The following is a 13852-nucleotide window of genomic DNA, read 5'->3' on the forward strand; positions in this document are numbered from 1 at the left end:
AAGTTTAAATAATTTGTCTTGTTTTAAGGTGTGTAAGAGGACAAACTTAGATTACAAGATAAATTGTTAATATTTTACATTTTTTCCGACCTACAATGAACAAAATAATGTCACTGAACATTTCCATAGAAACCACCTCAACAATCTTTCACACACACTTTTTAAAGGGACATTACAGTGTTGTGGTGGAAATGACACCACTACTGTGCAACAGCCATATTTTGTATAAAAAGTCATATTAATTATGGTCTCACATTAAATACTATTATGTATTTTAATTATTTTACTAGTGCTTAATTCAGGTACATTAGTTTCCAGATAAGTCATATTTTTAAACTGTATTTTCATTGTTGAAGTTAAAAAGTCTGGGTGTGCGACAAGGAGAAAACAGTGATTTTGACACCTATAAGGAGGTTGAAAGTATGAAAAAATCACAATAGAAAGGTAGTAAAAAGTTTTTAAGGTGGTTTTATTGTTAGTTTGACAAAGAAAGAGGAATTTGTCCAAAATTATATGTATTTTTTAAAATATGACCAAAGAAAGAACATAAAAGTGCCCATAGTCTAAGAATCACCCATAAATGCAATGTAAAATGTGCTCTTCTGTAGTTCGCGGTAAGCAAAGCTGAGGAAAGTAAAAGAGAAATTATCAAAATATGTTATGACCATTTATTATCTATTACGTCTATTACAGCCAGCAACATAAGTTTAATGATTTTTTTTTTCAGTCAGACATCACACAACAACAGAAGCAAGCAAACAAACAAACTTGTTTAGCTTCAGTTGTAAAAATCCAAGCTGTTCAGTTATAATATTATATGTAGTAACATTTCATACCATTGCTTCTGTCTGAAAAACAGTTGTGATGTTTGAATGAATGAGTGTTTTTGAATGATTCAGTTGAACGAATCACATAGATGACTCACTAATATAGACGGTCATTTGTTGCCACCTACTGGCGTAATTATGTAAACACACACACACACACACACACACACACACACACACACACACACACACACACACACACACACACACACACACATTTGTTTTTAATTTAATTAATTTACTTTGGATCTCAAAACCCCTAAATGAAGACTTTGTTACAGGTAGGGGTGCAGGATAGTAAAAACATAGCTGATTACATCATTGTTCAGCTCTTCAGTCAGTGCTGGAAATGTGGGCTGCTTCTGAGAGAAATTCAGTTCACTATTTTGGTGGAAAAGGACTGTGAGAGGCCATGAGTGTTCAGAGGACTACCACTGTGGTAATGTCAAATAAAGTTCCAGGACCTTGATAAGTATATATATATATATATATATATATATATATATATATATATATATATATATATATATATTTACTATTTTATGATAGGCTCAACTTATTGGCTCAGTGTTGCATTGACACTTACTTTACATCTTACATTCGCTGATAATTTACGTGCATTAAGAAAGTTCATTCAAGTTCTCTGTGGCAGTGGTAACATCATTTGTAAAAAAAAATAGTTTGTAAAAAAAAAAGAAGGTTTTACAGCAATACATTTGCAATGGAAGTTTAATGAGAGAATAACAGAATTGAAGTGTGGGTGACCTCTAGTGACTATGTGGTGATCTAGCTTGCTACCTAAGCCACCACCATGATATGCATTATGTGTTTACACAGCATTGCTTTATTGATGCAAAATTAAATATTTAAGACATGAAACATTTTTTTCTTTTCTTTGCCATATAAAACTAAACAAAAACATTAAAAGATTCTTCTCATAATTTACAATTAGATTAAGATACTCTAATTCTTATTTCAGGACTAAATGCTGAAACAAATTAGAGGACAGAATGTTTATCATAAGACCAGTATAACTTCTGATCATTGAACATTATGTTTTCTCTTATGACTCTTTTCCTGACTTTATTTGTAGCATACTTCTATTGCCTGTGGCCAGACGTTTCAAATCCATTTTAGGCTGGATTGGACAGAACGTCACATAATGTGGGCTAAAATTCATATTTGGTAAACCTTGGTCCACCATTACTCATTAAGAGCGTACTACATAGCAAACTACCAAAGCTACTATATAACAAAAGACACTATGAGGAGTCCATGTATGCAGTTGAGCAGTCTTTAAAGAGATCGACCAGTGAATTTGATAATCTGCATTTAAACATGTACAGTTTTAGCTGGGACTTTATGCTTTTTTGTCAAAACTGGACCAGTACAACCAGAATATTAGTATGGTGAAGAAGCTAACAGTGAGGAAAACAACATACAAAGCAAACATACATCGATCAATGACCTCCCCCAACTGTATCCACTCCTTTGAGTTCTGATCACTGGAGAAATGCTTATCAACATGCTGGCGAATGGTGAGTAAATCTTCATGTAGCATCTTTAGTTCCTTCAGTTCTTGCCCATCAAGATTTAATGGTGTTTTAATGTCCTTTTCACGGGATCTAATTTGGTTTATTTCTATTTCAGGTGAGCAGGAAATTATATCACTGGTGTTTTCTGTTGGCAGAAATAGTTTGAGTTATTAATGTGATCTATAGATAAGTAAACACAAGATTTATCATTGATATGTTGTTAATAGATCATTTTTAAAGTTTATGATTTTAATGTATATGATATATTCAGTATTTTATTTATTTGTTTTCATGTAGATGCACACATTATACTGCCAGTAGTCCAACTTGTAATTCATTTGCTTGTTTTTTTTGCAGAAAATGTTTGACTGGTTGTTCAGCCGGTATGAGACTCACTTTGAGGAGCAGAATTCTGGTCAGAGATTCTCTGGCCCAAACAAACCATTCGTGCCAGGTAATGCAGGAACAACACTTTAATCCAGTTTGGTAGAGGAGGATAGTCACTCGAGCCACAAAGAATATTAGTAACGACAATGGTCTCCAATAGACTGGCCACCATCAGTGCTAAACACATAGAGAAAAACACATCTGCAGGGAGAGAGGGAGACAGTAACATAAGTTCCCAACCTTCAAATTAAAGTTATTGATGTATATATCAGTGGGTCTTAAACTATAGTACAGAAGGTAAACAACATGATGCTAGAAATTTACAATATTAAGTCTCATCTTCCGTTTGATAACCTGAAGACACTTTTAATAGACTGAAAAGCACCAGGTGGATACTTCATGACTTTTACTAATCTTATGATACTTGATGAGCTTCAGATGACCACAATGAAATTGTTAAACCCCTGATATAGAAAACATAAAAAAATTTAATAAAAATGAATTACCACAAGCTGTGATTCACTATAACTGGTAGAAGCTCACTCTGACAGATTTTCTTTATTGTATTTTTCTATGGTATTTTTAAAATAAACTTGTTTAAATAAACTTACTAGAATAAATACCAGTCACATTTCTGCAAAATGCATGATAATTTTATGGTAAAATCAGCTAAAGCTTCAATAATATCCACCTACTACATTTTCTTGAGTACAGAGGAACATATTAATCACATGTATATAGGAAAATAAGAGGTAAATTAATTTTTTTTTTTATTTAAAGTTTTTTAAACCTACATTTTTGGGATCTCATAAAAAGGCAATCTCAACAGAATATGAGTGTTAAAAAACAAATAAATAATAATAATAATGAAAAAAGTTAGATGGAACATGGCTGCAGATAGATCTGATTTAGTTCTGATTTAATTAAAGGTGCCTGAATAGTTTGAGAACCACTGATGTATATGATGTACATTTTTAATTTTTACATATTTTATATAAAAAAGCATTGTTTTTGCAAAAAGTGCAGTGGGGTCCAAAAGTCTGAGATTCAAATTTGAATGCAAGTAAAGTTTTAAGATAAAAAATAAAGAACGTTACATGAAGCGTAGAATTATAATAAAAATATAATTTGTTATAAAAAGTTTCTATTAGAATTAAATGCAATACAGAAACATTTCACAAGTGGACTCAAGACTTTTGGACCCTGCTTTTTATGTACAGTCTGATAACAGACTTATTAGAGGGATGGTGTTTCCTGTAACAGGAAGCAGATCGTTCATGAGGAGAAGGAAGACTGTGTAGCCCAGAATAAGAGTCATTTTGAAGGCAGAACGGTCCACATTTTGAGGAGGCAGGAGGAAGCTGAACAGATCTACGGTAATCAGGCAGTAGCTGGGGATCAGGAGGTTCACCACATATAGAGTTGGTCTGCGCTTCAGGACAATCTAATACGAGACAACCATTAGAACAATAAACAAAACAAAATCAAAGGAATAATTAATTCAAATTAAAAATTCTTTGTTTTTCTATGGATTAAATGGTTAAATTCTATGGATTTAACATCACTTAATCTTAGTTTGAAAAATAACATTTTCTTGCTATAACAATATTTATCAACTACAATATTTAGGAATTGATGGTGACACAAACATTGTAAACAAGTTCATCCCAGCTGTCCAACCCGTCCATGTTAAAGTATGATGAGTTGCCAGATTTTTGTCCGGTTATGTCAGTCAGTTGCCACTCCCCTTTATTCTCCATGTTCTGTTGAGATTTCTGAAACGTGGCCTCCACTGTTTCTGAAAATAATATTTGAACATCTCTATCTGTAAAGGGAGAAATTCATTTGCATCAGCCACAGTGGATGTACATTTTTTAAAAATCATTTATTTTGTGAGCGAGATGCAGAAAACACTTTTTATAGAGTTTAATATTCTGCTGACTGTTATCCACACAATTTACGTAAATGTGGTTTTCTTTCCTTAAATTGAAACTGAATGTTAGCCTGTTCTTAATCATGATTATATATTTTAATTGATGGCCTAAGTTATTACTTACTTGTGTGTTTGTATGAGCCAAATGTGTAGGTGCAGGTTTGAATATCAAAAGGAAAGGTGTAGATGTCTAGGTTGCATGAGCTTATCACATGGACTGGCAGCCGATCTTCTGCTTTGCCGTTGTTGTAAAGATAAACAAAATAGGTGTCGGGGGCTTGGTTATCACTTATGCTGTAATTAAAAAGGGCAGAATGACACAGATAGCCACAACAGTTTTATTTATTAATACAGATATTGACAAGATGTTACTAATATAGTTGATTAGTAATATAGTAGATTGGTTGATTTCTTTAGTGTTTTAAGTTGATTTGTTGACTTGTCATTGTGTTGATTTAAAAAAAGTGTTGTTTTGCACATACTAGGGATACAGGCACAGTGAGTACGTCGCTTGTCTGGGCCGCGCCCACGCTTAGGCTGTGCTTACTGAGATGGACTGCTCTCACTGCGAGAGCATGAGTCTCTCCCTGCTTTGTTCGCGGCTCACCTACTTTCATGAAGATGGACCCGCCCCTCCCGCTCTTCAGTCTCTGACCTCCCAGGAACCTCGGAGGAAGAAAAAGTCGGGTTTGAGTGATTCCATGCCGGCTCAGGATCCGTGTGCTTCCCTCTCCCGGCTACATTTCGATTCACCGGTGCTCTTCTACCGTGAGAATCAGTGCCCCTCATCTACTGCGAGCGGTTTGGTCTCTTTCGGCCAATCAAAGGGGGAAGCTTCTGCTGACAGCTGGACGTGCTCCGGAGAGGATCCCGGCTCTCTTCCTCCCAAAGAGTCAGCACGGGCCGGTGTGGACAGCGAACTGCTCTGCATCCTTCTCGAAGGCCGTGGAGGATTTCGGCATGGAATGGTCAACTCCGGAAGAGCCTGCCCGCAGCCACCTGGATGAATGGTTCCTGCCAGGGCTCCGCCAGCATACCTCCTATCAAAAACCGGCACCATTCTTCCCAGAAGTACAAGATGAGGTCACCAAATCGTGGCGTGCCCCCTTCTCAGCTCGCATCCACTCTTCTGCTTCTGCCACCCTCACCTCCGTTGACGGCACTGAAGGGAAAGGATATGGAAAGCTCTCCTCTCTGAAAGAGGCGGTCACTGCACATCTCTGACCACCATCAGCCCTGGGACTGAAAGCCAAGGCCATGCACCTGTCTAAGCCCTGCAGGACCATCTCGGCCTTAGCAGGCAGGGCCTACTCAGTGGCTGGCCAGGCTGGCTCAGCACTTCAGATGATGGCAGTGCTCCAAGTTTTTCAGGCCAAACTCCTCAGCGCAATGGCCTGAGTCCTAATGCCTTCAAGGAGTTGCGCACAGCGACCAACCTTGCTCTGCGCACTACAAAGGCGACCGTGCAGGCGATCGTCAAGACCATGGCCACCTGTGGTTGAATCTCATGAGATCAAGGACGCAGATAAAGTCGACTTCCTCGACTCCCTAGTCTCCCCCACGGGTTTGGTTGTTCCTGCCATTGATGGATTCGCAGAGCGCTTCACTGCAGCACAAAAGTCGTCACAAGCCATGCACCACTTCCTGCCCAAACTCTCCAGCGCATCAGCTTTTTCAAGTCGCCAGAATGCTTTGTCATCCCAGCAGTCTGCGAAGCCTGCTCCATCAACTGCACATTTTTATGTGCTCGATAACTGATATGCAGAACTGATATTTATTTACTGTTAAGGTCCTCCGAAATTTTTGCACGTTAAAAAATAAATACGACCACACGTTGTGTCAATCACGTTAACTCACTGCCTCTGAAGCTTTCGTCCATTATAAAAAAATTCGGATCGGAGGTTCGATTTTCTGTCTGAAGCAAGCATTTTGAGAGGTGTTTTGATCATTCAGAGCCACCGTACAAGCGAACGCCAAAATCCAGAATGGGGTCTGACATGTTGATCCACTTCGTCTCGCAGCACAAAGCACTGTATGACAAACAAAGTGCGGAATACAAAGACACAGAATATAAAGACTCATCAAACTGAGCCACTGACATCATGAAGTAAACTTTGAAACGCTCGGGATAATCCCAAAGCTCTTTGATAAGGAGGTGGAATTCTCCTTCCTCTCTACGCAATCTCAGGATTGGATGGACCCAATATTTCCTCTTTTTTTCTCTTTTTAAGAAGAGAGAGGACAACAAAATCATCCACACTGCTTGAAGACATTTTGTATTGTTTTACACTCAACTTGATTCTATCGAACCCTGGTGCGTTTGCGTGCTGAGTGAACAACACAGGTTTACTGTGTGTGTGTCGCATAAGGTGGCCTTCTGCTGCTTGCAAACGGACTCTTTTGAGGAGACAGTGGATTTCCAATTTTTTTGCCCTGATTCCATGCGCTATGCGCGAATACACTGCAGGCTCACTCTCACTCGTATCCTAGGTAAATAATCAACACTATCATCCCTTACATGTGTTTTATTTAACTAAATACATCATAATCAGCTAAAACACATACGCAGGATACTTTACTTCCTGAGCAAGTGAGCACCCGAGTCTGTGTTGCTTTCACATTTACGAGAACCGCGGCACTCAGACCACCTCCTCCAGGTAGTCTCGGGTTCGGTACCCCAGTGCGCATGACAGCGTTCACATTAGCGATTTTTAGTGCCCCGTTCCGAACTAAACTGCCAGTGTGAAAGGACCCTTATTTATACACCAATAAATAGAGGGGCCTGAAAGTGCAAAAAAAAGAAGAAATAAATAAAGTCCACTGTTACTAAAGTGTCTTTGTTTAAAAATAAAAGCTTTTATGAGGTAAACAAACATGTAAAAAATAAAATAAATCACACAAAAATAATTCTAACCAATTAAAAAAAGTAAAACAATCTAAAAATCTTGATTAACTATTTTAGTGCATAGCTATTTCAGTGTAGCTTAATAATCTCAGTTGAGCAGAAGTCTTGTGAGTCACAGAGTCTTTCAGCATTCTGCCCTGTAAGCCTGCTTTGTTTTCATGAATAGCTCCAACTTTACTGAAGACTCGCTCACTGGGCACCGAAGAAGGTGGGGGTCAAAGGAACTTTCCTGACAGGGGAGAAAGAATCTGGAACCTTTTCTCATATTGTTTTCACCATTCAAGTTGCTTGCCCATCCTTCTATCAATCACTGGTTTCAGAAGGTACTGTATCAACTTCAGAACTAGGACCAAGCAGAGTGTCATACATCTCATCAATCAGTTTCTTCGGGGTTTCTTCTGTCCCGGGCCTTTTTGAAAGGGTGCTGGAATCATCTGACTGTGTTCCTTCACCTTGTGTGGTTTGTGTGTTGTCTTGCTCTAAGCTCTCTGTCTCTTCCTTAAAGGAGAACTCCGGTGAATTTTTAAGTTAATCTTGATCGTTTTACCTTTGTGAGTACTGTCTATAGAAAAAAAAAAACGAACCGGATTGGTGCTTGCAACGCGGAGCTGTTACAGTTAATGCCCAGAGCTCCCATTCAGCTAAAACGGCAGTTATGGGGGCATAAACCTAAAGAGTGTCTTTGTGCCTCTTAACAGACACAAAATGCAATTAAAATGTCTGTCCAACATGAACAAAATGCAAAATGCGTTTAGCAACTTAGCCATTGTTTAAACTCACCTAAATAGTGTTTTAGACGGCTAGCTGTAGTCTCGCGCTGAAGTCCCGTGGGAACTCAGTTGTAGCCGTAAAAAGGTAAATAGTACGTGCGCGTGATTTTTCATTTAAAAAAAAATTTTTTTTAAACCACTTCAGCGGAAATCCCGCCCTGCAGCTGATTCTAAGGTTTTCATTGGTCATGTCAATTACAGATTGCCTACACCAAACACTGATCCCTAAACCTGCCCGTCACTGTAACCTAAACCAATGAAATCAGCTGCAGGGCGGGATTTCCGGGAAGTGGTTTGGGGAAAAAAATCGCGCACATAGTGCAGGTGGGAGGAGCGTCGTGTTCCGGCTACAACTGAGTTCCCACGGGACTTCAGCGGGAGACTACAGCTAGCCGTCTAAAACACTATTTAGGTGAGTTTAAACAATGGCTAAGTTGCTAAACGCATCTTGTTGTCATGTAAGGGCCCTGTTCATGTTGGAGAGACATTTTAATTGCATTTTGTGTCTGTTAAGAGGCACAAAGACACTCTTTAGGTTTATGCCCCCATAACTGCTGTTTTAGCTTAATGGGAGCTCTGGGCATTAACTGTAACAGCTCCGCGTTGCAAGCACCAATCCGGTTCGTTTTTTTTTCTATAGACAGTACTCACAAAGGTAAAACGATCAAGATTAACTTAAAAATTCACCAGAGTTCTCCTTTAAGCCAATCTTTTGCATTTGATAGTGTGGTGTCAGATGAAAAGGCATGTGCCTTGTACCTTGGATCCAGACAGGTAAGGACTGCACATTTCACCTCCTCCACTTTTGCGAACCATCGGGTGAGAATCCCCACCATCTCCTGTCTCATTGTTTTAATCCCATGAGAGGAGGGACCTTGCCTGCTAAGCAACATCTTCAGAACTTTAACAGATGGGATGATGAATGACACTGAACTCTTGTAGTGGCTCATCTCAAGAGTGGCCTGCTCCACTGGAGAAAGGGTGTCAATAAGATTACTGACAATATTCCACTGCTCAGCACTCAGGCTAGTGAACCCACCATGCTCACTGGCATATATGTTCAAAGCCCTTTTTTGCTCTTGCATCCTGACCAGTGTGTAGGGTGGAATTCCATTGGGTTGGCACAGCATCACTGCTAAACGCTGTTTGGCTAGTAATGAATTATTAAAATGGGTAGCACAGCTTCTCAGTATTGACATCATATTTTGGACAGCTCTTTGTGAGTTGAGGCCGTCTTTGACAACAAGCTGTAATATGTGGGCACTGCAGCTCATGTCAGGCAGTTCAGAAATTCTCATACCTTTAACAATGTTAGCACCACTGTCTCTGAGAACAAGAACCACTTTGTCTTTGTCAATTTTCCATTCTTCTAGCATGCCCAAAAACATCTCACTAATGTACTCGCCAGTGTGTGATCCAATCATTGCTTTTGTGTTTAGAATTACTTGTCTGCGAATCCACTGATCATCAATGAAATGGCATGTGAGACTCATTAGGGATTCAGTTGTACCAGACCAGCAGTCTGTGGTAAAAGCCAAGTTATAACCTATTATCAGGCTTTAGCCGTGCTTTAACCTTCTCAACGATACTGTTGTAAATACTGGGAAACACCTCTGTACAGTAGAACTTCTCACTCTTTAGTGTGTATCTTGGTTTGGCAGTTGCCATGAGTTTCTGGAAGCCTTTATTTTCAACCATGGTGAAAGGTTGATTGTCTGTAGCTATCATTTCTGTAATCATCCTGTCCTGTGTTTTTAAGCAGATCTTGGACCTCTTCCACTTTGTCTGCTTTTTAAACATCATAGGAAGAGAAGCTTGAATGTGGCTTGATGTCTTTTCCTCTTCGGCATCTCTTTTTTTCTTTGATTCCAGAGGATGCTCAGCCTGATCTCTGTGATTCCGCTGGGCCTGCATCACCTGCGGCCCCTCCAATTTTGGCTTAAGGCCCATGTTCCATCCCAGGCTTAGCACCTGGGATGCTTTTGTCTCAAGGTGAACCACCACTGTATCAGAGTTGTGGCCCCTTGGAAGGCCCTTCTCCTGAACCAAACAGGTGTCTAATGGGGACTGACCTCCAGAAGGAAGGTAGTCATGACAGATGCCTCCAACTCAGGTTGGGGAGCTCTGTGCGAGGGCAGACCAGCGTTCGGCTCCTGGTCCAGCCTGGTGAAGCACCTGCATATCAACTGCCTCGAAATGATAGCATTTTTTCTTGCCCTAAAAACCTTTCTGCCGACCCTGAGGGGGCACCACATCCTCGTCCTATCGGACAACATGACGGTGGTGGCCTTCATAAATCACCAAGGTGGTCTCAGGTCTTAGTCCCTCTACAGAATGGCAAGACCTGCGCTCACTTTGGGCAGTTCACATGCCGGCAGGCTGAACCAAGGAGTGGACATGTTGTCCCAGGTGGTTCAGGTTATTTGGATTGTCTTTGAGAGGTCAGAGGTGGACCTCTTCGCCTCAGGAGACAACTCTTCCAGCCAAACATTTTTCATCCACGACTGGCCCAGCGCTCGCCTGTATGCCTTCCCTTCGATTTCCCTGCTCCCTCAGGTCATCAGACGAGTCAGGGAAGTCGGATGCTCGGTCCTCCTGGTGGCCTCACTCTGACAGAACCAGGCAATGGTTCCCCAGTTGATACAGATGCTGTTGGCAGCCCCTTGGACGATCCCGTTGAGGAAGGACCTCCTCTCACAAGCGGAAGGGATGATTTGGCATCCCCAGCCCGACCTGTGGAGCCTTCACGTTTGGCCACTCAACAGGAGTCTTTACAGCTCCCCGCGAGGGTAACTAACTTCATTTTGGAGGCTAGAGTCCCATCTATGAGGCGCCTCTAGGCCCTTAAATGTGCTTTGCCACTTTGCAGACCCTTTTCATGGTCAAACAGCAACATTATATACTAAAAAAGGTTATGTAATGTAAAAAAAAAAAAAAACATAATAGGCCCTCTTTAATGTTGTATTTTGGAACTCACACTTCACTGATGAAAATATCAGGCCTCCATAGTTTTTTTCTTGGCAGTGTGATTCTGTCTGTTCCACATTCATCAGGATCCCAGCTCAAACCTTCAATATTCCAGTCCTTCAAAATGCAAATATCATTATTAATTTTCCATTTATATAATATAAACACCTTTTTAAAGTATCAAAATATTATATTTAATCTATTTAAGATTTTAGGAATTTAAGTCCAAGAATAAATGGCAAGGTGACAGCTCAAAATAGATCCTTAGAGCTCTTACAAACCACAGCCAGATAAATGTATCCAAGATTTGAGCTTTTTCATCCTAAAAGGGAAAACGTCCACAATTTCTATTTAGCCATTTGTAGATTATTAATGTAATGCGACTGCATACAGTGATTGGTATATTTGGATATTTACTTACCACATCCAAAATGGCATATAAAATGAAACCCAAACTGATATTTGTAGGTGTTTTTGGATTAATAACTGGCCGCATTTGGGTTTTGTTGAAGACACTCTCTCTGAGTGATTGTAGGAGGGACTCTGCGGTTGGCTGAGAGCAGTTTAAGGTGTCTGCCGATCTCATGAGTGCAGCTGCCAGAAGGGTTCGGCCCCAAAGAGAGAAAACAGTACAAAGAATAGTCATGAAGGAAACAAGCTACTGTATATGCAAACTAAACCAAAAAGATGTATTACAGTCCTAGAGGCCATGAACGACAGGCTCTTTTTATGAATTCCAATTGCTCCGGATTTGGACTTTATTATTGAAATGATTATCTTACATTGAATAATGAAGCAGGTGAAGATGAAATTAGTTGTGGAAGTTTGGCAGTTCATTTTCTAGCCTGCAATGGCAATTATAAACATTTGTTTATGTATTCATAAAACAATCAAATATCAAATAAAAAAATCAATAAGCAGGTTACTTGAGAACAGCTGGACCTCTAGCAGACCAGTCCTAGATAAATGTTTCTTTCACTGTAACATCTACAAAAGGCCATTCAAATTTAGACCTTGAATTTGACCAGTTGATAGGCAACATATGTCTGCGGAACATAAGGGTTCAATTAAAGTATTAAGACAGAGGTTACTACAAACTTAGGGGCTGTTTACACCTGGCCACTTCATACGTTTTCTCATATCGGATAGCTATCCGATCGTGAAAAGACCAGGTGTAAATGCCCTCCGAAACACATTCGAGACGCATTTGAATCCGATCGCTCAAACCACTTCAGGAGGTGGTCTGGGCCGCATTCCAGACGAAACTGGACAAGTTTAAATGCATCTGGTTGTTGAAACCACATTATGTAAATTGTACTCCTCCCAAAAATGCTTAAAAAATAAGCGTGTGAGAGCGTGTTATAGTCTATATGTAATGTTATAGCCAGATATGACGACGCTACTGCAACACGCATCACCGCAGATGAGAAGCTGAGCATCTATTCATCAAGCCAACGTGCAAACTATCGCAAATCAAAGTGAAAGTAAGTCGCAGACGCTTAACACACAATCATCATCATTAAAAGTAAAGAAACGAAATGATCTTACCAGGGCTGTTGCCGCTCTCTCTTATTGCAGTCTTTGATTTTGAAATTTTAGCTGATGATCAATAAAATGCAGCTCATATCTGTTGCTTTCGGTGACGTGCACTCCATTAAATCTGCATATAGCGCGGGAATTGAAGATCGGATTTAAATCCGTTTCGCAAAAACACATTTATGTGACCAGGTGTAAATGGAATCGTTTTGATAAATCAGATAGCTATCCGATCTGAGAAAATGCATGAAGTGGCCAGGTGTAAACAGCCCCTTAGACATGAAATGCCCTTTGTGTGAAACAAATTATTTTTCGTCACACTTTATATTAGGTGTCGTTACTACTATGAATTGTCAGATACAGTTTACTTATGGTGTTTATGTTGAATTGCAATAAACGTTTGCTACTATTGAGGTGGGAAATGGGTAAGGTTAAATACAGATATGGATAGGTTTAAAGGTGGGGTAAGGGGTAAGAGGAGATTTTTTAAACATATGTACAATTTAAAAACATGTATGTACACAACAAATGCATTGTATCAAATGATTAATTTAAATGTTAGTACATAGTAGTTAAAGACACTTAATATAAAGTGGGACATCATTTTTGTTAAATTATACTAAGACTAACTTTATTGAAAGGATAAAAAAGTTTGAAAAAGTTTGTTTCCAGGTTTAAATTTGATTTTGAATCTCATATTTAGTGTTCTAAGACTTTATGGTCTTCACTTTATATATATATATATATATATATATATACACACATACATATACACACACTTTACGTATAGAAGACAGCTGTAAAGTGCATTAGCTTGTAGTTTCTGGTAAATATCATTACTAGTGGAACAAGGTATGGTTTACCTCTGATACATAGTGTCCCCAATACTGTGTACATGTCTTTTTTATTAATTATATTTTATATATTATATATATTTATATATTATATATATTATATTTTAACCCTTGTTTATGTAATTGTATTTTTATTTC

At 39.2% G+C, this 13852-nt stretch overlaps 1 protein-coding gene across 1 annotated transcript; it reads right to left on the reverse strand.

Annotated features, from left to right (window-relative positions):
• Positions 1-2816: 2816 nt before the first annotated feature.
• Positions 2817-12420, reverse strand: LOC309475369 (5-hydroxytryptamine receptor 3C-like). Its single transcript, XM_082138144.1, has 7 exons — positions 12107-12420; positions 11746-11918; positions 11602-11646; positions 11335-11441; positions 4807-4976; positions 4399-4574; positions 2817-4193 (listed from the first exon to the last, which is right to left on the reverse strand). Exons 1-7 carry the CDS (start codon positions 12159-12161, stop codon positions 3960-3962), a joined length of 960 nt encoding a protein of 319 aa, XP_081994270.1. The 5' UTR covers positions 12162-12420; the 3' UTR covers positions 2817-3959.
• Between the last annotated feature and the right edge of the window lie 1432 nt (positions 12421-13852).

Source organism: Leuciscus leuciscus (genome assembly GCF_965113295.1).
Source record: "Leuciscus leuciscus genome assembly, chromosome: 15".
Classification (NCBI taxonomy): domain Eukaryota; kingdom Metazoa; phylum Chordata; class Actinopteri; order Cypriniformes; family Leuciscidae; genus Leuciscus; species Leuciscus leuciscus.